The sequence below is a fragment of the Cnephaeus nilssonii genome (assembly GCF_951640355.1).
Source record: "Cnephaeus nilssonii genome assembly, chromosome: 9".
Classification (NCBI taxonomy): Eukaryota; Metazoa; Chordata; class Mammalia; order Chiroptera; family Vespertilionidae; genus Cnephaeus; species Cnephaeus nilssonii.
Window position 1 is genome coordinate 61,525,179 of NC_137080.1, and position 23,648 is coordinate 61,548,826.

Below are 23,648 nucleotides of genomic sequence, written 5' to 3' on the forward strand. Positions count from 1 at the left end.
AAAATCAGATGACTATATAGGGAAACTTGTGTACAAAATAAACATCATAAAGCTCTTTCAGCTTGTTTTAGGTGGTTGACGAATTCGGCTGGGAGCTTCTTAGCAGACTGTGCAATGAGGATAACACAAGTTACGTAATTCCGTGTCTGCATGCTTTCAGCATGGTAATTGCTTAGGAGAAAGAATTTCTCCTATGAATCCTCATAAGGAAGAGAGTCCTGTCTGCCATCAACCTCCCTACTATATAAAATCAGTGTCAGGTGTTTCCTTTAAGGTCCTCACTAGAGATGTGTAATGAATGCCAGAGCCCAATTTACAGCACTTCTCTGCGGGGCTGGGTTCTGACAGTCCACCTTAATTCCAGGATTGATTTTAGAGTATCTAGAGGAATGAATGTGCTTCATAACCTTCAGTCAATGCTCTATAAATAGATATTAGATCTCATAACTGAGTTTTTGATTAGTATTGACCAAGAAGCACTATATTTGCTGACATGAGCCTAGAGTGCAAATATTCTGTGGCCAATTAAAGGCAGATCCATATGCTTTCATAATCAGCCCAAGTGGGGATAGAAATGACATATCCTAATGAAAAATGAAGTCCCTCACTGGGAAAAATTCTTGATAAAAAGGCATTCCTCTTACACACATGGAAATGGGAGAGGGAAGAGCACTCTAGACAAGACTGAGCATTCCTCCCTCATGAAAACATTTCTGGGTCTCACCAATGCACAGGTAAAGGACAACTAAGACTCCAAAGTTCTGCACCATGGAATTACTGAGATAATTTTAGCCTGGAAAAATTTTAAGGTTAGTGTCACCAAACGCCCACCAAGCCATTAAAATCTTAGTAAAGTGCTCATAGAAATCTCTCAGCTTAAGCATTTTAATGTAATAGCTAATCCTCCTGAGATAAAGTACTTGTAAAATATGCCTCTAGAACACTAAATGAATTGGTACCTTGTATAGAATTCTGAGGTCTTCTATTAGTTATATTTTAGGGCAGTTTATCCCAAGCCATTCTTTCTTGCAGAGCTAGTTATCTGTTAAAATTACTCCTGTTTCATATAAATAAGAGTCATAAACATATGGGAGAAACTCAACATTCTTCCTCCACGTAGCATGCATCCAATATATTCAAAAATAATATTAAATCATTAGGATAGAATTTTTGTACGGTTTGGTTTGGTTTGGTTTGGTTTAGGTGTGTGTAGGCAGCAATACATTTTTCTTTTTGCCCATTAGAACGATCATCTCCTCTATCAAAAGAGAAGCTTTTTAGTGTTCTTCCAAATTACAGACTTTTTCACTTGCTAGACATTCCATTTAAAATGCCAGCCTTAATAAATTGCAACATTTTAAGTGATGAAGAAGAAAACTTTAGGCAGAACTATTTTGCTATCAAACATTTTGGTTTTTGTTCCCCCGTATTAGTTTGGGTTCTCCAGAGAAACAGGACCAATGGGAGCTTTTATACGTGTATAAAGAGGTTTCATATAAGGAACTGGCTCTCGTGGTTAGGGAGACTGAGATGTTCCAAGATCTGCAGTCAGAAAGCTGGAGGCTCAGGAGAGCTGATGGTAGAAGTCTCAGTCCAACTTCTGGGCCAAAGGCAGAAGAAGGTCATGCCCCAGCTCAGACAGCCAGGCAAAGTATGGATTCTCCCTTACCCGTTTTTGTCCTATTCCAGTCTCACATTGGGGAGGACAATCTGCTTTACTAATCTACTGATTCAAATGTTAATCTCATCCAGAAACACCCTCACAGACACACAAAAACAATGTTTAACCAAATATCTGGGCACCCATGGCACAGTCAAGTTAGCCATCACGCCCGGCCCATGCGGCTCAGTGGTTGAGCGTCAATCTATGAACCAGGAGGTCATAGAGCTCTTCAAATTTTCAGTGGGGGATATTCAGTGCTCTGCCCCATATTTTGGCTCCATATTGAACGATAGTCCTCCACTTCCCTGCTGCACCTGCTGCCAAACCCTCACTGTCTCAGAATTCCAGGCTTTTCCCCAATTCCCTCTCCAAGGTACGATCTGGTTTCTTATGGAGAGTAGTGGTCTACTTAATCTCCTTTAAATATTTTACTGAACAGTGACCACGTGTTTCTGAGATAAATGCTGCCACTTCTGCAAAAGCAAAAGTAGGTAGAAGCAGCCGTCGTTATAAATTGTAGCTTTCCCTTCCTCCCAGGCTCACAGTCCTTTATAAGAACACACTCACATACATACTTAGATGATACTATGTTTTCAGTAGCTCTGGCAACGTCTCACCTTAATGCCATTTCTCCTTCTTTTCTCTTTTCTCAAAGGAGCTCTTTTTCTCCTTCCACATCACACTAAGTTCATTCTCTGGTTTTACCTCATTTGGCGCTAGTGCACACTGCTTTCCCCAAGGGCTCCACAAAGCTTCTCTGCACATCTTTAGCTGGGAGGCTGGTCTATCATAGGTGACTTCCAGGGGCACTGGGGGCCACAGATCCAAGAAAACTCCTCATGTGCCAGTAAACCAGAGTCTATACGGTTCACTTAAGTAGTAGTGGATCTCTGGGATGCTGTGCTCATTCATTTACTCATTCAACAATTATTTATGTTGTACTCATTAGGTGCAGGGGATAAAGCAGATACAGTTTATGACCATCACGGTCTGAGTCTTCCCCCAAACAGACCCTGAGATGAGGATTTGATCATAAGGAGCTTGTGATCCCAGGAAACACAGTAAAGTAACGGGGAACTGAAACAGGGAAGGAATGGGAACCAATACAGCCAGTTAGCCCTGTGTCCGCTGGAGCTTATCCGTGGTGCACTGGTGACTGTTTAACAACCAATCTCAAAAAAGAAAAAAATTAGTGGGATATATATGCATACAGACGTTTATTATAAAAGTTTGCTGATAAAAGATATTATAGCACACAATTTATAAATAACAAAATATATATACTCTTTGTTATTAATTCTATAAAGCCCATTGATTCTCCTAAGAAAGTAATATTTAAACTGAGATCTGAGTGGCAGGAAGGCAAACATGAAAATTGGGGAGGGATGGTAAATTGGGGAGTTTGGGCAGTAGAGAGTGGCTGAAGCTGGCGTATTGAAGGGAAGTGAAGAACCCCAGTGTAGCCAGAGCACAAAGAATTGGAGAAAAGTAGAAAACAATGGAGTTCTAGAAACAGAACTTGTCAAGAATCATTAAACAGTTTTAAGCAAAGGAATGACACATGAAATTTAAGTTGGAATAGATCTTCTGACTGCATTGTGGAGAATTAGCTGGAGGTGGGCAAATTCAAGTAATCAATTAGAAGAGCAATCCAGGCTAGAAATGGTGACAGCTTGGACTTGGGTGATTGAAGAGAGACTGACAGAGGTGGATTGATTTGAGTAGTATTTAAGAGGTAAACCATTATGAAGAATTCTGAGGCCATGAATGGCTTCATCAAGGAAGCCTGGCCTGATTAATGAGCAATATCTGTTAGAGGCTCATCCGTGGGAAGGGGTAATATATGTGTCTGCAGTGTCAGCACTAAACCAGGGACTGGTTTTGGCCACGCCTCTCAGCTGTCCAAAATATTGCCTTCCTGTTAGCGCTTTATGATCGTGAGACTAGTAAGCACAGCCAAGAAATGCCAGCCTTCACTAGTTCTCGGATCTGTGACATGGTCCCTTTTAATATTTCCATCCATTTTTGTTGGCTCACATTTCCATAACTAGGAAGTTTAAGTATCCATTATTGGCAGTGCTTTTTATTGATCTGTCCAGTATTTTACAGAGAAGAGAAAAGGAGAGGTCGATAAATACAGGAAACTATGCCACATGAATAGATAAATATAATGATTCATGAGGACTCAGGAATTCTCTTTATGACCAGCTTCAGGAAGCTATTTCCAAGGTTACTTTAAATCTATAGAGCTAGTAGCATAGCACTTGGCCCTCCTGTGCATCCCAATTTAAATGATTTTTAAAATATATTTTTTATTGATTTCAGAGAGGGAGAGGAAGAGAGAGATAGAAACAACAATGATGAGAGAGAATCATTGATCCCCTGCCTCCTGCACGCCCCCTACCGGGGATCAGCCCACAACCCAGGCATGTGCCCTAACAGGGAATCAAACCGTGACCTCCTGGTTCATAGGTCCACGCTCAACCACTGAGGCACACCGGTCGGGCTACACATCCCAATTTAGAGGTTCCATTCTAAAAACCCAGTGGTTTTTGTTTGGTTTGGGTTTTTAATTCTAGGTTTTTGGCATCTATCATATTTTTTTACTTTCAGATTAGCATCTACGTTCCATCCCCTCTCATTTCTTGGAGTGGCCGCCAACAGACTGCGGGAGTTGAGTTTGTATCCTCCCGCTGTAGCTGAGATGCCAGCACCTCGCCGTGCCAGGCTCAGCGAGACGTGTTCTCCACACCGCAGAGCCCTGAGGAGCCCAGCAGTCCCGCAGGTGCTATCTGGATGCCTCTGGGCTCAGTTCTGTTTCCTTTCCCACTGGGTGGAGCTGAAACAATTAGCTTAAACCTATGGAGCACTCGTCCCTGGATCTTCCCTTGGTGGAAAATAGCTTTAATGACAAGGAAAATGTCTCTGCATGAATAAACCCTTAAATGCATTTCAAAATTAAGCCATTATGGCAATTTTAACAGAAATCTTAGCTTTAAAACATCTCTCACTTACCATATGTGAAAAATTGAGAAAGTGCTCAGGAAAAAAAAAAAAGACAAAAGGAAGAAAGAGATTAAGGTGGCATTGATGGGGGAGATATGGAAGGAAATAGATCGCCATCAAAAACGCAATCCCATCTTTAGGATAAGAATGCACCGTCTGCTCTGGCCGGCTTGGCTCAGTGGGTCAAGCGTCGGCCTGCGGACTGAAGGATCCCAGGTTCAATTCCAGCCAAGGGCCCGTGCCCGGGTTGCTGGCTTGATCCCCAGTAGGAGGCATGCAGGAGGCAGCTGATCAATGATTCTCTCTCATCATTGATGTTTTTATCTCTCTCTCCTTCTCCCTTCCTCTCTGAAATCAATAAAGAAATATATTTATTTTTTAAAAAAAAAGAATGCACTGTCACATATGTCAGTGATGTTTCCAAGGCCTAGATTTAGTGATAAATTAAAATGTCGTGCTGGAGAACTCTTAATACCACCGCTTTAGCATTGTTCAGCAAGCAGAGAGAATGACTCTGAGAAAAGAAGATTAAGTTTACCCTAAGCCACAGTGCACTTTCCATTTATTTTCTTTATTTGAGACCCACACACATGAAATAAGTAAATGTAAGATTTATTTATAAAACAGAGACTACTTTGAATTTTTTATGTAGACTAACTATATGTACGTAACTGCTTGGATCAGAGGAGAAGAAACTCAGGGAGAAGCAGAGGCATCAAAGAAGGCATCCCTGGAGCTTTCCGTGGGTCCCGTGGTGCACACGACTTTGCTGAAGGGAAGCGAAATGACCGTCCAGGTAGAACACGTTTCATAAGCAAAGAGGCAGAGGGTGGAGTGAGATTCAGAGAGGAATGCAAATAAATAAGTAGGGACAGGATATATATTACGCAGGGCCTTAAAGTTGGGGGGAGAGTTTGTTCTGAGTTTTCAGGAAATAAAGGGGGATGATGCAAATGGAGCTTAGGAAAGTAAATCTGGCCACAGGTTGGTGGATAAAAAATAGGGCAATGAGGGATCTTGTCCCACATGTGGTGGGAAGCTTTGGAGGCATACGTGAGGGTAGGAGCGGAGGGAGAGGAGGAGAAAGAAGAGACACAGAGATTTATTTTTTTAAAATAAAATAAACAAGAGACAACTTTGGCTAATGGTGGATGGAGAAGAGTCTGGATCACCATGAGGTTGAACACCTCCATGTCATGTATGCTATACATGAGACACCCTGGATTTTAAAACCTAATGGAACACAATGAGCAGCATTTCTCTCTCTCTCTCTCTCTCTCTCTCTCTCTCTCTCTCTCTCTCCACTCCTTCCCATTCTCCTCTTTATTTCTTTGAAAAATCAGTACAAGTCAGAGAATAGGGGTTTTTGATATATATTTGGGAAGGGCCCACTTAAATGGTTTGAACTTTACATAGAAGTGAGTTGAGTTGGATTTTACATAGAGGTAAGTTAAATGTTCAGTATATGTATTAGTCAGGGTTCTTCAGAAAAACAGAACCAATAAGGGGGGGTGTCGGGGGGGGGGGAGAGGAATGATGATGAGGAGAGAGAGAGAGAGAGAGAGAGAGAGAGAGAGAGAGAGACTTTAAGAAATTGGTTCCTGTGGAGTCTAGCAAGTTCAAAACCGGCAGAGTGAACCAGCAGGCTGGAGACTCAGGAAAGAAGTTTGCTGCCAGAATTTTTATTCCCTCTGGAGAAGTCTTTTTTTTTTTTTTTTTTTTTAATTAAGAACTTCAGTTGGTTGGATGAGTCTCATCCACATTATGGTGGTTAATCTGCTTTATATAAAGTCTACTGATTTAAATGTTAATTTTATCTTACTGGTAAAAATACCTTCACAGAAACATCTAGAATAAAGTTTGACCAAATATCTGGGAACTGTGGCCCAGCCAACATGACACATAAACTTACCCATCACAGTAGATCTTAACTGAGCTCAGCAGCGTAGGTAAGAAAGAGGGGCACTTCATACCTTAGGTCAGCAGGAAAAAGTGCAAAGCCAGGACTAGAACAGGCAGAATCAGGTCATAGCTCAACGATTCATCTGGCACAAAGAGAACGCAGGGTTGCCTGATGGAATGCCCTCAGTCACAGTGTAACAGGTGTGCTTGTCGTTAGTAACAATAGGTAGTCAGCATTTGTAGAACTGGAAAGAGCCCATGGTAGAAGAGGTCGCAGGAAATGGAATGAGACCACAGAGAAAGTTGCCCAGAAGCCATGGGGAGAGAAGCACAGAGGTAACAAGGCTAACTGGTCAAAGTGGCATCTCACTCATTCCAGTCACCTATGCCCACAGGATATCACTTCTCAAGTATTCATAGCTACAAGGATTTCTGCTTCATGTACCCTTATCTTTTTGTGTTTGTGGGGGGTTTTTTAATATATTTTTATTGATTCAGAGAGGAAGGGAGAGAGAGATAGAAACATCAATGATGAGAGAGAATCATTGATCGGCTGCCTCCTGCACACTCTCCCCCACCCCCCACTGGGGATCAAGCTTGCAACCCGGGCATGTGCCCTGACTAGGAATCGAACCATAACCTCTTGGGTTGATGCTTAACTACTGAGCCATGCTGGCGGGGCTACTCTTATCTTGACCCACACAAGGTAACATCAGAATCTGGATGGGAAGGTAAATGTTTCTGCCCTACTTTTGCCCATTTTCACAGAGAATGTGAAGCAATGGTTGTGCAAATGGTTTGAGGCCAGAGAGTAACCAGGAGCAGACAGAGCTAACTCTGAAACTATGGGGAAGGAATGTCACCTTGGGTCCTGTTATGGAGAATTGTAGTTTTCTAATACAATCAGCATTTTAATCAAAGAAACAACTCTTGCATTGAGAGAAAGTGACATCTTCGCAATACTAAGTTAGGAAGAGCAAAATCATTTGCAAATGGATTGAGGGGCATGGATGGAAACTCTCATGACTCATTTCCTTTAGTTTTTAAGTTTTGAGAAGGTGAAACTGCATTTCTGAAGCATCAGTAGATGACAAGTTACATGCAGTGGTCAGTTTACACTAGTAGAAGGGGAGTCTACACAGGTGACTGAGCAAGTTTCTATAATTGTCATGCCCTACAGCTCAAAGTGACCAGTCACATCATCCACCTGACCTTAAAAAATGTAAATGTCAGTTACATGCAGTGGTCAGTTTACACTAGTAGAAGGGGAGTCTACACAGGTGACTGAGCAAGTTTCTATAATTGTCATGCCCTACAGCTCAAAGTGACCAGTCACATCATCCACCTGACCTTAAAAAATGTAAATGTCAGGAAAATGGGATCTTCATCCTTAAATAGATCCTATTAATTTCAGAGAGAATTTAACATCTTTTGACCATTCAGTAAACCAAGTGATAAGAGAATTTTCGGTTTCTCTTCTATTTTTCTTGTTTGGCAATGAATGAGATAGAAAAATAACAACTCTCCGCTGCTATTTGGCAAGTTTTCTGTATTGTCAGATTAAGTACTTATTTATCTGTGTGTTTTTTCAATTACATCTTTAAATTCTCAACCAGATTTTCATTCTGTAGGATGACAAATTACCATTGACTTGGGTCTTTATGTGAGTGCATGCAATAATTTTAGTCAGGATTTTCAGTGGTATATATGTGACATTCCTGAATGATCTTTCAGTAAATTTCTTCAACTTTGAAAGCCAGAGACACTCAAGGGTACTAAGCAAATTGTGGGCACCACTTTTTATAAACATCTTTTGTATGTTAAATTTAAATAGAGGTAGTTAGACATGATGCTTTGTTAAAAAATGGAGCAAGAAATATTACAGCTGGGAGGACTGGGCAGTGGGGAGGAGGAGGAAGGCCAGGAGAGGGAAAATGAGATAGAAAGACTACAACTGAAGTAGCTGAAAGGACCTTTTAGTTGTGGGAAATATTTGTTTTAATCGGGGATCTGGAGGACAAAAAAAAAACAGAAGCTGAACACGGAGAGAGACCTTGGGAATAGAACAGTAGAAATTCAGGGGTTTCCTGAAAGGGAGGCTGCGGCTGCAACTCAAGCATTTTCCTGGGAGAACCATTAAAAAAGATGAACATCTGATGGAGAGCCAGGAGTAGGGAAGAGCACCTAGGAGCTCAGGGAAAGGAGAAAAGCAGAATTAACTCAAGGAAGCAGATTCATCTTTTAAGTAGGACAAAGTCGCACTGCTCCTATGCGGTGTGCCTGTGATTTGCTAATTCTCTTGTAAACTTTACTCATGATTCCCACATTGCTCCATGGGACAGAGTCCTTTTAATGGCTCCCACGGAAATGAGAGTGAGAATTAAGCAAGACTTTACCGTCAGACTGATGTTCAGGAAGAAGACCTGCCCCTCCTCCTGGGGATGACAGAGAGGGTAAGACTTGGGGGAGCCCTTGCTGACAGCCTGTGTTTCACCCCAGCTGAGCCTTTTCACTGAACGCCTGTCAATGAGTTTTGTTCTTCTTAGGCGAAGAGAAAGTTAAGCAGAACCAAAGAAAACCAGGAAATGAGTACTGTATTGCCGAGGCCCTAACTGCCTTAATAGTCGTTACGGAAAATGGAACCTGCTGCTTGAGTAATCTATGAGTGCCCAGAATTCCTGGGGGGTTTTTTTAAAGGAAAAAGAAAAAATGATTTTGAGAATATTTTTCTTACATTTAATTCTATGTAAAAAGTCTCATTTCTGGAGCAATTCAATCCACGCTTCATCATCTACAAAAGATATGAAACTCTCCTGCTTTCATGAGAATCGTCTGAGGTTTTGTGGGTTTGTAGGCTTGTTTTGTTTTTAAGTTTATAGCCTTCACATACAAACTAGTGAATTCTCCCTGGGGGAGTCTCATTTTCTCTCCTCATTGCTAAGTTTTCTGCTTCCTCTTATGAAACACGGGCTGGTGAAGAGATTCAGTGTGAAATGTTACGCAGCTTGTAGCAACATCCCCACAATGGTGATTTTCAGCCCTCATTTTTGATACCGACTTTGCTTAAAAAGGACAAGTTGTATTACAAGTGTCATTCTCTTCTACTCTCAAGGCATTTTCCCATTTCAAATTTTCTCGGCAAACCTATAATCTCAGTGAAGTATCTTTATGCAGATTCCTCTCTAGGCCTTTGTTTGCAGTGACTTCACCACCAATTCAAAAGCCAACGTACTCAACATTGGATCGACCAGGTGTTATTCCTCAGACTTCATTATAATAATTTTTTTAAATATAGTTTTATTGATTTCAGAAGAAGGGAGAGGGAGAGGGAGATAGAAACATCAATGATGAAAGAGAATCATTGATCGGCTGCCCCCTGCACACCCCACACTGGGGATCGAGCCAACAACAGGGCATGTACCCTGACCTGGAATCGAACCATCGATGCTCAACCACTGAGACACACCCACTGGGCATAATTTTAAGACCTCTAATCTAGTCTGGCCAGTGTGGTTCAGTGGTGGGTTTTTTACCATAATGGTTCTAGTAACTTTTTTTATTTGGTTCACAATATAGGAGGATACTTTGTTAAGTGTATACAGGGGCACACATTTTTGCTTTTGCCTCAGGATCCAATAGATTCAGCACAAACAGAACTAAGTCTTGCTAAAAGCGCCTTCTATAAGCAGAACTGCTCTTGAAAATTTGTCCAGCAGCTGATGCCAGATAGCGGAGTAGAGGCAAAACAGTCCAAACAAAAACATAAACAGTATAGACAGGGTATTTATAAGGATGACAAGAGGATTTGTTGTAAATCAATCACTAAATTATGTTGGATGAGAAATGTATTAATTTTTCCATGTGTTTATTGAAATATAAATTCTTTTCAGTGGGGTTCTGGAGTCAGCTTTTTATTTCCCCTTCCCTAATGACTCAGCCAGTCTATTTAAGATTATAGGCTCTGATATGGCCCACCTGGAAAACGCTGGCTGCCTGGGTTGGCCTGGTGATTCTGCTGCTCCCTGTCTGCTTGCCCATCCCAGCTGCATCCTGGGCCCCCGTGCTCTTTGCCCACTGCATCTCCTCTGCCAGGCCTAGCATTTTAATGTCCCTCTTTGGTGGGAAGGTTCCCTTCCTTAGTTGACCCATAGCAGTCAGAATCTAACCAGAAAAAAAACACAAGAAACTACTTCAGGCATGAGATTGCCATTTTTATAGGTCAAACAGTTGAATATCGGCAGATTTTAATGGTTCAAACTATTATTTACTAGAGAGAGAGAGAGAGAGAGAGAGAGAGAGAGAGAGAGAGAGAGAGAGAGAGAATGAGAGAGAATGAGAGAGAGAGAGAGAGAGAGAGAGAGAGAGAAGGAGAGAGAGAGAGAGAGAGAGAGAGAGAGAGAGAGAGAGGAGAGAGAAGGAGAGAGAGAGAGAGAGAGAGAGAGAGAGAGAGAGAGAGAGAGAGAGAGACATCGATGTGAGAGGCAAACATCAATTATTGCCTTCCTGACCTAGGTATGTGCCTAGAGAATTGAATGCAGGGAATGGGGTTACTCAGCTGGAGGAGGAGCTTACCAGCCAAACAGGAAAGAGAGCTCCCAGAGATCAGGAAGAGCAGGCACTGCCACCACTCCTGCCTAGAGAGACAGAAGGAGAAGGTATTACCAGCACCCAGGGGGCAGCTCCCTGAGGAAAGCTGAAGCCTGGAGTGCCTATCCAGAGGGAACTGGAGACACAGAGGAGATGAATTGTTGCCAGAATAGAGTCTTGAGGCACACACGGAGGAGGATAAATAGCCCCCACTCTTTTCTACCCCTGCCCACCAATGCTCACGTTGACCAAACCTAGCCAGAAACCAGATGGTTCAGAGGCCTCTCAAATGCAACTACAGGAATCACCCTCTGCCCCCACGTCCCTAAAACTGAGCGAAAGGAAGGGCAAGGGCTGCCTGAGGGAAACCAAGCCCAGGTCAGCTCAGAGCCCATTTCATTAGGGGGTCCCATCAGCAAGCAGCAATATGCATTGTAGTGCCATCATGAAACATGGCTCACCTGGCAGCAACCAAGAGCTCTTGCTATCCAACCACTTCATTTCCAATTTGTGAGAGCCACCACACACAGGTCTTTGTACTTCAAAAATATTCCCTTATTGTTCGCACTTCATTAAAAACAAGAGGCTTTCTCCCTATGTATTCAGTAATGTAAAAGTTGCTACAGAATTGCTTGCTTTCCCAGGAAAATATCTCCTGTGTACCTAAATCTATCAGTTATAGTTATCAATTCTGAAAATACATATTTATCAATTATAGTTATCCATTTTAGTTGCCCTTGAATTGAAGCAATCTCACTCTCTATTCTTTCCTTCTTGGAGAGAGAGAAAGGGAGAGAGAGAGAGAGAGAGAGAGAGAGAGAGAGAGAGAGAGAGAGAGGTGAGAGGCAAACATCAATTGATTGCCTCCCTGACCTAGGTATGTGCCCTGACTAGGAATCGAACCTGCAATGTGTGGTGTGGTGTGTGTGTGTGTGTGTGTGTGTGTGTGTGTGTGTGTGTGTGTTTGTGTGTGTACGGGACGACACCCCAACCAACTGAGCCACACGGTCAGGGCACACTCTCCATGATCTTGTTTTCCTCTGCTCCAGTCAGACAAATGGATGGAGGGATGGGTGACAGAAGGTGGATCAATGTTAATGATAATGATTATGTCCTGGATTTTAAATATGGGGGTGCTCCCAGCACTGTTTTTGGTGGCAGTGAGAATCATAGAGTGCTATGGCTGGTGCAGGGTCATAGATACAAAATGTGAACCTCATCGGTGTAACACTTTATCTTCTCACCATGGTTAAAATGTTCAATTAAAAGTGAAAGAGATGATTTGCTCAAAAAGATAGCAATGCTTCGGGCATTCTTCATGGCAGGTAAGGAGAGTTTGAATATATTTCCTTTATTCAGATAGTAAATAACAAACTCTCACATAAATTATTCAGGATTTCTTCTTAATGTTCACATTCCCTATGCTTTCAGCCTTAGCAGGATGCTACAAATCTTACCCCTATACCACCTACCCTGGCCTATGGAATTGAATTTTTTAATAGCTTAATGTTATGATTTATTCAGCTATAGTTCATTACTCTTAATAAATCTTGCAGATTCTTTAAAATCTTTCATTACTCTTAATAAATCTTGCAGATTCTTCAAAATCTTGTGTAAAATTAAAGCAGCTGAAATATTACACTTTAGATACAATTAACAATATCAAGAGCTTGAAATTAACCAGGCATCTAATGCACTAAAGGCAGTGCGGGTGCTTTTTGCAAACCACCCAAGGATCAGTGGGGCTTAGAAATTTGAATTTGAAATAATTCCAGCTGGCACTATTCATGTATCCCCCCAAAAGTTCATGCTTCCAAACTATCTTTTAAAAACAGAAATTTAGAAACAGACTCTTGCATTATTCTCTTCTTTGCACACAGTGATTTCCTCTGATAGCTGATAGAATATGATGAAATCCAGAAATAACCTCCAAATACGTATTTTCAGAACCAACTTTCAGCATGCATTGAGGCAGGAAGGGGTTGTTTTTAAGTGGCTGAAATACAAATATCTCTTGCAAGCATAACTTGGCAAAAGCCACTTAAAACTATCATACTGGTGCTCTCCCTGTGAGGGATTTATATTCCATTAAGAAGTAAGCAAAGCAAGATGTTAACCAGCTGGAATTGACAACATCCTGGAAATTCAAACATGCGTTTTAACATGTATTTGCTTTTTTAACAAGTTCTATAGATATACAGCAGAAAATGTCATATTTTTTCCAAAGTGGCATTCATTGATATAAAAAGCATTTTAAATGTCAAATAGAAGAACTTTCCTAAAGGAACTTCAATGTGACCACATTACAGATTTCTTCCTCTTCAGAGTTCAAAGCTACTGCCTAAAGTTGAATTTCTTTGCCTTTAGTTAAATTCATTTTATTATTTTTAAAATACATTTTTATTGATTTCACAGAGGAAGGGAGAGGGACAGGGAGAGAGCGATAGAAACATCAATGATGAGAGAGAATCATTTATCAGCTGCCTCCTGCATGCCCCCTACTTGGGAGCAAGCTGCAACCGGGAATGTGCCCATGACTGGAATCGAACCCGGGACCCTTCAGTCTACAGGCCGACACTCTATACACTGAGCCAAACCAGCTAGGGCTAATTAAATTCATTTTAAAGAAGAGCTCCCCTTTTATGGACTTCAACAGATTTTTGTGTTCAACATAAATGTCCATAGCTCTTCTTTTCTTTTCTTTTTTTAATAGATTTTATTGATTTTTTACAGAGAGGAAGGAAGAGGGATAGAGAGTTAGAAACATCAATGAGAGAGGAACATCGATCAGCTGCCTCCTGCACACCCCCTACTGGGGATGTGCCCGCAACCAAGGTACATGCCCTTGACCGGAATCGAACCTGGGGCCCTTGAGTCTGCAGGCCGATGCTCTATCCACGGAGCCAAACCAGTTAGGGCTCCATAGCTCTTCTTGACCCAAGTCTTTACCAGCAAAATGTAAGAAAGAGGCGCCTGTGGATAAAGTAGGAACTAGGAGGGTTTAGGGCAGGAGAACGTTTTTCACAGCCTCTTCTGGGGCAGATCCAGGCTCAGCTGCATCACTGGACTTCAGTCAATATACACTTCCCCACAACAAACTGGAAAACCTATCTATCCCCGCCAGTATCCTCAGACCTCTCCTGGGTGCAGAATCCCTGGAGAGCTTGTTAAACAGATTGCTGAGCCCTTCCCCAGAGTTTCTGATTCACTGGGCCTGGGGTGGGGCAAATTCAATTTCTAACAAACTTCCAGGTGATTCTAATGCGACTAGAAGGCCTCAGGCACACTGAGAAAACCACTGCTCTGCAGCGATGGAGGCCACTATAACTTACATTCGGGCTTTAACATTTTCAGATCTCCTTCATGCCTTTTTATGTAATTAACTTAGTTCTCCAGCACACCATGAAATGCACAGGATAGCTGCTATTCTCTCCATTTCCTAGATAATAACTGAGAAACACTGAGGCTTTCCCCCGCATAGTCCCTGTCACAAATGAAGACAACCACCATCAATGGAAGTGTCCCTCCCCAGGCTCGACACCTAGAAGTCACCACAGATTTTTCTTCTCACACCACTCTCATCTAGCCATTGTCCAAGTCAGGTTGATTTTACTATCTCTCTTATGGTTATCTTGATCTCTTCCATTTTTGAGCCTTTGCATACAGGATGGGGCAAAAATGGGTTTATAGTTGTTTGAATGGAAAATCTATACTAATAGAAGGGTAATATGCTAATTAGACCGGGAGACCTTCCAGGAGACCTTCCGGACGTCCTTCTGGACAAAGCCATGGTGGCAGGGCCAAGGCAGAGGTGGTTAGGGGCGATCAGGCCAAGAGGTGAAGGCAGTTGGGGGTGATCAGGCAGGCAGGGGGGGGGCAGTTGGGGGTGATCAGACTGGCAAGGGGGGGCAGTTGGGGGCAAGCAGGCCAGCAAGGCAGTTGGGGGCGATCAGGTTGGCAGGGGAGGGCAGTTGGGGTTGATCAGGCAGGCAAGGAGGGGCAGTTGCAGGTGAGTAGGCTGGCAGGGGAAGGCAGTTGGGGGTGATCAGACTGGTGGGGGTACAGTTGGGGGCAAGCATGCTGGCAGGGGGACAGTTGGAGGCGAGCAGGCCAGCAGGGGGGGGGCAGTTGGGGGTGAGCAGGCCGGCAGGCAGAATGATTAGGGGTGATCAGGCAGGCAGGCAAGTGAGCAGTTAGGAGCCAGTGGTCCTGGATTGCGAGAGGGATGTTCGACTGCCGGTTTAGGTCCGATCCCTGTAAACCGGCAGTCGGACATCCTCCAAGGGGTCCCAGATTGGAGAGGGTGCAGGCCAGGCTGAGGGACACCCCCACCCCACCCCCTGTGCATGAATTTCATACACTGGACCACTAGAAATACAATAATTAATAAATGATAATACAAGAATAAACTCTGTGTTTTGTGTACTCACAACTGTAAACTTACTTTTGCCCAACACTGTATATTTTCCTCTTCCTGATAACGTAGCTATTCATGTTTAAAAATTTCTGGGAAAATGTTTTACAGGATTTGATATATAATATTAAGTCAGGATGAGTAGATCTTTTATAAATATCTAATATAGTTTGTTCTCTTTTTAGCATTTGAAAACCCGATTTCTCCAAATTTGCTCATTTTGTGGTCATCTTTTTTTAAAGTCCCCTTTCTGGAAGTGTGTGATTGTGTCTGAAACTATGTTGCTTGAAACACATGAGACATGGTCTTCGTGTGGAACCTGAGCAGCTAATCCGCCAATGCACTGTGGAATCACATGCCCATTTCTCATACTGTATTCAACGTGCTTATTCTTCTCACAAGCACCGTGGCTCCTGAGTCTTTCCATTTCCACTTGGTTCATTAATTTCTGCACCAGCCTCCTCAAGACCTGGGGTTTAAACAGGGTGAGCAGCTCTTGGGAGAAAATGTTTATTGCTAATAGATGCAATTGCTCTTTTATTGTGGAATTTTCTGAGGAATATAAACAGACTCACAACTGTGCAAATGCACTTGATGTAATTTTCCTTAACTCACAATGCCTGCAGTCTGTGTTTTCAATGTAAAAAGGCCCCTCTGCCCCCTTGCTTAGAGATGGCTCACGTCCCAGCTCGCGGACTCTCCCTAACCGGAACGGACAGGGGCGACCTGTCAGCAGGCCTCCCGCTCCCAGCACCTGAAGACAGTTACATCACCTGGGAAATAGGATTTGGTGGCTTAGAGGTTCATTGTTTAAAAGTGAAAGGCTGGCCCTCTTGTTTTGTATCACAGATGAATAGACCCATGTGGCCCTGATTGGCAGGGTCACGGCTTGTGCTATAAGCAGCTGTGAGTCAGCAGCGCCCCTTCACCAGATGTCCCCCTCACCTCTTTCCTTCCAACTCCTCACAACACGTGTTAGATCCAGCATCTTGCTAAGCTACCTGTTGTTCTTTGAGACCCTGGGTGTATTGCCGCAGTAACTAGATAGTCTTAAGTACCTCATCACTGGCACTGTATTAAGAGTTTAGTAATCTTTCTATGATACAGTTTCTGTATCTGCACAGTGAAGGTGATAGCACCTCATAATTTGCATGTGACCTCTAGGTATGATGACCTACACAGAAGGTGCCCCTTAAATTGGAGCTACTGCCACATTTTCAGCTACTATAAGCACCAGGGAAGTGTTTCTCTTGTTCATTACTATTGTCCCAGTGCCTTACAAGTACCTGGCAGGTGGTAGGTATTGGGTAATTCTGTTGAATGAATGTAAGCATGCATATGAATGAATGCATGAAGCCCCTGCAAAGAGGGAAACATGAACAGCGTTTGGCTTTTTTGGAGAAATAAAATGGATATGTTAAGAAAATTGAGTTTCAATGCTGAGCCTGTCATAAGTTAGTTTTGAGAAGGACTTGTAGGTTTTCTCAGCCTCAGATTCTTTAGCTGTAGATGGGGTACAGTGCCTACCTGGCCTTTCTCAAAGGGCTGATAATAGGCAATTGTGTATAAAATTTTTTAAATGAGCATAGGGAAAAGCAAGCAATAGCACAATATGCCAGCAATGAGAGTGTGCATTGGGACCCATTAAAAGGAAGGATGGAGAAAGTACAAAAATGCATAATCTTGGATGCCAAGGCTCCTGGTGCCGCAGCTGAGCTGCACTGCGTGTGAATGAGACAGAGTCAGGAGAGAGGGGCCTGACACAGCAACATAGGAAGCAGAGGAGAGAGAACCAGGACAAAGAGCAAAGAAAGGTTTATTGAGTATTTAAGTAACTGATGCTGAATCAAAGAGTGGGAAAAAGTTTGGTTAGATATGGGGAATTAATTATAAATTTGTATGCAATTGTAAGTACCTTTTATAATCCTACATAATAAAACCCTAATATGCAAATCGACCAAGCAGCAGAATGATCAGTCACTATGATGCGCACTGACCACCAGGGGGCAGATGCTCAAAGCAGGAGCTGTCCCCAACCGGAGAATCTGTCCCCAGAGAGGGAGGCGACTGGCGATGGTGGCAATGGGGGGGGGGGGGGGGGGCGGGCAGTGAGAGCCCAGCCAGTCACCTCCCGCAAATCAGCAAACATCCCCCAAGAGTGCAGGCCAGGCTGAGGGACACTCCCTCCCTGCTGTGTACAAATTTTGTGCACCGGGCCTCTAGTATGTATTAAAACCTTTGAGGATCATTTTGGATGAAATATGTAGAAATACTTTGCAAGGTATAAGATGTCAGATAGGAATAAAATTACTTGGTATTTTTTAGCTAAGCCATCCAATTAGTGAGTCATTCAAAACTTTGAGACTGGGAGTATTAACAGCTCATGCTTAACAAAGACTCAATGTCTTCCCCATCGAAACAACTAAGAATGCCATGAGATGGGGTGGAAATCACAGCGCTTCACAGGTTCCTATTAGACATTAGGTCTTTCGTCCACCTCAAATTCCGTATGGAATGAAGTAAGGCTTTAATAAATAAAATGTATGCTTAAGTCTTCAGCAATAATCTTAATGTGCCAATTTCCAAACAATTAGAAAAACTTTAAGAAGAGATTAAGTCAACTTATAATCTCTTTCAGATAGTTGGATCTTTCTTTATCCCTTAAACTGAAGGAATATTAATATACAACATTATTAATACACAGGCATTCTATCCATTATTTACTGTATGTTGTACATCTTCAAGTAGCAACTTGCCTTTGGTTTACCAGGACATTGTTATATACCACATCTCCAAGTGCGCTGGTTCTCAGCCCTGGCTGCATCCGGGCATCACCGAGCCACTGTTTAAACTCGGTGCAGGACCTTCCTGAGGGTCTCCAATCGTCTCGTTCAATTTGTCTGCAGAAAGCCCAGATACTGGTAAGCTTCCCAGGATTCTAATATCCACTCAGGGCAGAGACTCTCTCAGCCTTCTGATTCATGTTCTCCAAATATCTAAACTGAATTTTATTAACTGCCTTTGCTAAATGTTAAAGAATACTTTTTTTAAAGGGCAAAATCTTGGTTCTCGTTCAAATATAAAATGAAGACATGTTGAAGATTCTATTTAACTCGTTAAGTTAATGAGGGAATCAGTGAAATGTTACAATGGGTTAAAAGAGAATCCTAAAACAAACAAAATATAAGCCAGCAGTCAGCAAACTACAGCCCGTGGGCCTAACCCAGCCTACTGCTGTTTCCCGGCAGCCAGCAAGTGAAGTATGGTTTTTACATTTCTAAATTGTTAAGGTTGGAAAAAAATAATAAATATGTTAATATTTTGTGACATGTGAAAACTATGTAAACTTCAATTTCATCACCCATTAATAAAGTTTTAGTGGAAGTTAGCCCTGCCTATGGTTACCTTAGAGCTATCAAAGCATAGTTAAGTAGTTGCAATAGAGACCATATTTACAATTTGCCTAAAATATTTACTATTTGGCCCTTTCAGAAAAAGTTTGCCAAACCCTGAGTCAGGCAATCAGGAATGCTGACTCAAATTTGCAAATTGCTGCAAAACTCGTCAAAATCCACCTAGCAGTAAAATATGACCTTTGAAATTATGTCTTTCACAGGAGGGAAATCAATGGCATCTTCATCGGACAAAATTGCTTACATCTATATGGACTACAATTATTTAGTTTACCATTAATTTTCTATAGTTATGGGGTTATAAAATAGCCCAAAGACAATGAAAAGTAAAGAACTTTCTAAAATTAGATAATCCTCAAAGTTCTGCTGGCTGATGACCAGTATACCCTTGAAAAGACACCCAGTTATTTTTTTTAATTTTTTTATTCATTTCAGAGAGAAGGGTAGAGATAGAAATCAATGATGAGAGAATCATTGATCGGCTGCGTCCTGCACACCCCGGATTGGGGATTGAGCCCGAAACCCAGGCTGAGAATTGAACCATGACCTCCTGGTTCACAGGTCAATACTCAACCACTGAGCCATGCCGGCATCTTTTAAACACATTTCGCGTTCTTTCACAATATTTTTCCAACACAAACTAAAACCACATTAACTTTTGCAAGACATCAGAGATGTGTTGAAAATCTGAACAGAACTTATTGTATTCCAGATATGGTTGGGATGTGGACAGAGCCCTTTTTTTAAAACACATCTTCTCTGCCTGCTCCCAGATCTTGACACACACCACTGACCCACAACCTCTAACTGAACCAATTGTCAGCTTCTCATTCAAAGACCGAACATGAGTCCTTATTGGGCATGTCCAGAGTACTCTACGCAAAGTGCTCCCGCATTCCTCTAAAATTCTTATTCGTACTGCATTTCTTTTATTTGCTGGTAGGCAAACAACTCTGCATACAAACCAAGTATCTGGTCACTCTTTAAAATGCTTATTTGACTTTTAAATCAACTTTATTTTCATTTAAACTGTTGACTATTTATTTGCAATTCAGGAAATCCTCCAGAAAACTTTTTGTGAAGTAAACAATTTTTCAAATGTGCATGGAAATATCTGTATTATTTTAAAAATTAACACTTGCTTTTATCTTAGCTATGCACAATCCAATTTGCTTAAGGTGGTTCTGTGCAGAGACTCTCTTCTGAAACAAGACTGGCATCTCCAATGTACCACTAGTTTATTTTCTACAATCACAGCTTGTGGTTCAAAGAATTGATCTTGCTAAAATTTGCCTTTTTTAAAATATATTTTATTGATTTTTTTACAGAGAGGAGGGGAGAGGGATAGAGAGTTAGAAACATCAATCAGCTGCCTCCTGCACACTCCCTACTGGGGATGTGCCTGCAACCAAGGTACATGTCCTTGACCGGAATCAAACCTGGGACCCTTCAGTCCGCAGGCCGATGTTCTATCCACTGAGCCAAACTGCTTCGGGAAAAACTTGCCTTTTTATATCATGTTTGGCTGTGCTCCTCACCACATCCCTAAAGCCAAAGGGCAGGTCTTACCAGCCTCATTTCACAAACATAGATCCACCAGCTAATAAGTGGTGGGTCCCCCTTTATGCTTCCGAAGGCACCATGGGTGGTCTCTTTTACAGCACTTGGCATAGAATTTGTGATTATATACTTAATCCCTGAAAACCAGGGCTAGATTCTTTGTGGTATTCTGATAAAAGCCAGAGTCAGAGACTGGTAGACTTAAATCCTGCAATGCCAGGTCTTTAAGGATTTTTATATGTATCAGTTATCTATTGCTGCATATAAAATGACTCTATGACTTAGTGCAAAAGAAGCATTTATTATCTCTCCCAGTTTCTGTAGGTTAGAAATCTAGGAATGACTTAGCTGAGTGGTTTGGGCTCTGATGAGGTTGCAGTCAAAATGTCAACGGAGACTATAGTCCTTAACAGAGCTGATAGATTTACTTCCAAGGTGACTTATTCACGTATTTGGCAAATAGGCTACAAGAAATCATCAGTTGTTCCTCATATGAGCCTCTGCACATGTCTGCTTGAGTGTCCTCATAATATGGCTGCTGATGCCCTCCAGAACAATTGATTCAAGAGAGTGAGGTGCAAGAAGTAATACCTTTATGACTTAGTCTCAAATCATATATCATCTATTCCATCGCATTCTATGGAAAACAGCCCCATGCAATGTGGGAGGGGACTAGGGGACTATACAGGGATATGAATAACAGGAAGTAAGGATCATCAATGACCATGTTAGAAATTACCATACCATGTAAGGTTTTGTGTGCCTTTCACAATCCCAAATTCACACTTTATATAATCTTAATCTTTATTCACCAACATGGGTTCTCCTAAGAATGCAAAGTGGGTTCAACATTAGATAATCAATGCAATCTGCAATCTACTATGTAACTGTCTAAAAAAGAAAAACCACATTGATGCACAAAAGGCATTGGAGAAAATTCAACATCCATTCACAATAATAAAACTCAGCAAACCAGAACTAGCAGGGAACTTCCTTATCCTGATAAAAAGCATCTACAGAAAACTTATGGCTAATATCATATGTAATGGTGAAAGACAGAAGGCTTTCTCCCTGAAATTTGCAACAGAACAAGTGTGTCTAAAAATAAAAAACAAAGACAAGGATGTCTACTCCCACCACTTCCATCCACATCAGACTAAAAGTCCTAATCAGCACAAGAAGTCAACATAAGAAAAGGCATAAGAATCATAAAGAATGAAATAAAACTAAACTTATTTGAAGATGACATAATTGTCTATGTAGAAAACCCCAAGGAACCTAAAAAAAAAATCAAATAAGTTTAGCAAGATTGCAAGTTGCAATATCAACTTGCACATCTATTATATTTCCATGTGCTAGAAATAAACAGAAACAAAAAAAACTTTATTATTTTATTAGATACATATGAAGTTATTAATAGAAAAAAATAATATATTATTTCACTTTGTAAGTCAAAGCTGGAAAAACACAACCTTTTCAACAATCTTGAAATAAATAATTCAGAATTGAACTACAGCAATACTATTAAAAGGTACATCACTACATGTCAAATTCATATCAAAATTACTTCATTTATTCCAAAATGTTCATTTCTTCAGAGAAGGCAATAACAAATGTTATTGTGGACACCAACAAACCAAGGAAAGACATTGATGGGCTCTTTTTCCAAATGCATACTCACAATTTCCTTATATAGGGCTGATTTTAAATTAAAAGCTATTAGAGATGATGTTACTCATGATGAAGAGAAAGTAATCAGGGTGATGCAGCTCTGAGCTCTGTAGTTTTTACATTATACTAGAGGCCCAATGCACAAAATTTGTGCAAGGGGGCCCGGCCTTCACAATCCCTTGCAGCCCCAGCTTCGTCTGGAAGGTCATCCGGGTGATTGTTCTGCTGTTTGGTCTAATTAGCATATTAGCTCTTTATTATATAGGATGAGGTAGGATTTAAGTTTAGTAAGATTTCACAGATTCAGCATTTTTGTTAGTGAAGAGAAAATGTAATGTACCAGACTGGGGGGGAAAATGTGCCTTTGATGTGTTATTTGAGCAGACGAATGCCTCATGTTAGAATATATAGACATGCATAGTTCATTCTACAGATGACCCCTGGTCAAGAGGACACTCATCTTTGTAGCACTGGGCTACCTCTCTGAGTGATCCACTTTATTCACTTAAAAAGATATAATTAGGTAGATAGTTTGAAGACTCTACTATTTCACATCAAGTAGGAAGTACAGAATGTATAATCAGTTGGAAGCTTATAAAATGGCTTAAAGTAAATGGAAATTTAAAAAATATCTCCTGTACAGTACCTAGAACATAACAGGTGCCAAAGAAATTAGTTTCTTTCCATCTCATCCTCAATCTAGCCTCTCAAAATTTTAAGACAAGATTTTGCGACTATAACCTCATTGAAACATCTAACTAACTAGTAAGAAAGTACAAGATGTCCTCCAGGGCTTAGGAATTAAGTTTCTTACCAGTTTCAGTTTTAATCCAGATGTTATTTTAATGTTATTAATAATATAAAGATTTGGTGTAAAATATTTTGCTCCTATGGTGGCTCTGCTTAAGGCTTTTACTTCATATGTAGATACATTTGAAATTTTCCATTTATTCCAAGGAGCTATTTTTTATCTGAAATTTACAAAAATCTAAAAATAATATCTATGAGTAAAACGTTTTAAATATATATAAATGTAAATTTATGTAATGTGTATTTATGTATTTCATGGAGCAGAAGAAATAACATTGGAGATTTCAGCAACCTCAAACTTTATCCCCCACCAAAAAAAAAAAAAATGTATATTTATGTTGAGTGATTAAACAATAGTCTTTTTTAAAATAGTAATTGCCACTATTTTTTAATAATATGTGCTCATTATATAAAATGTTAAAGGATGGGTAAAATTACTCAAAAAATAGGAAAATAAAATGTTGCTACTTAGAAATAACTAAATGACATCTATCATTCCGGATGTCTCTCAATACATTTTAAAATATAGGCTACTAGAAATACTTCCATAAACAAAGAATTTTTCTGTAATACCATTCTAAAAAAATGGATTACATTTCATTTTACATGGTTTTTAACAGAA

General features: G+C 41.0%; 1 protein-coding gene across 1 annotated transcript in view; it reads left to right on the plus strand.

Annotated features, from left to right (window-relative positions):
• The window catches only part of IMPG1 (interphotoreceptor matrix proteoglycan 1), a gene marked incomplete at both ends in the record, with an annotated part of 113,594 nt that overhangs the window by 60,414 nt on the left and 29,532 nt on the right, over nt 1-23,648 (plus strand). The window contains one exon of the mRNA XM_079781617.1: nt 9,118-9,225. Coding sequence (XP_079637743.1) covers nt 9,118-9,225 — 108 coding nt within the window. The remainder of the gene's footprint in view (nt 1-9,117; nt 9,226-23,648) is intronic.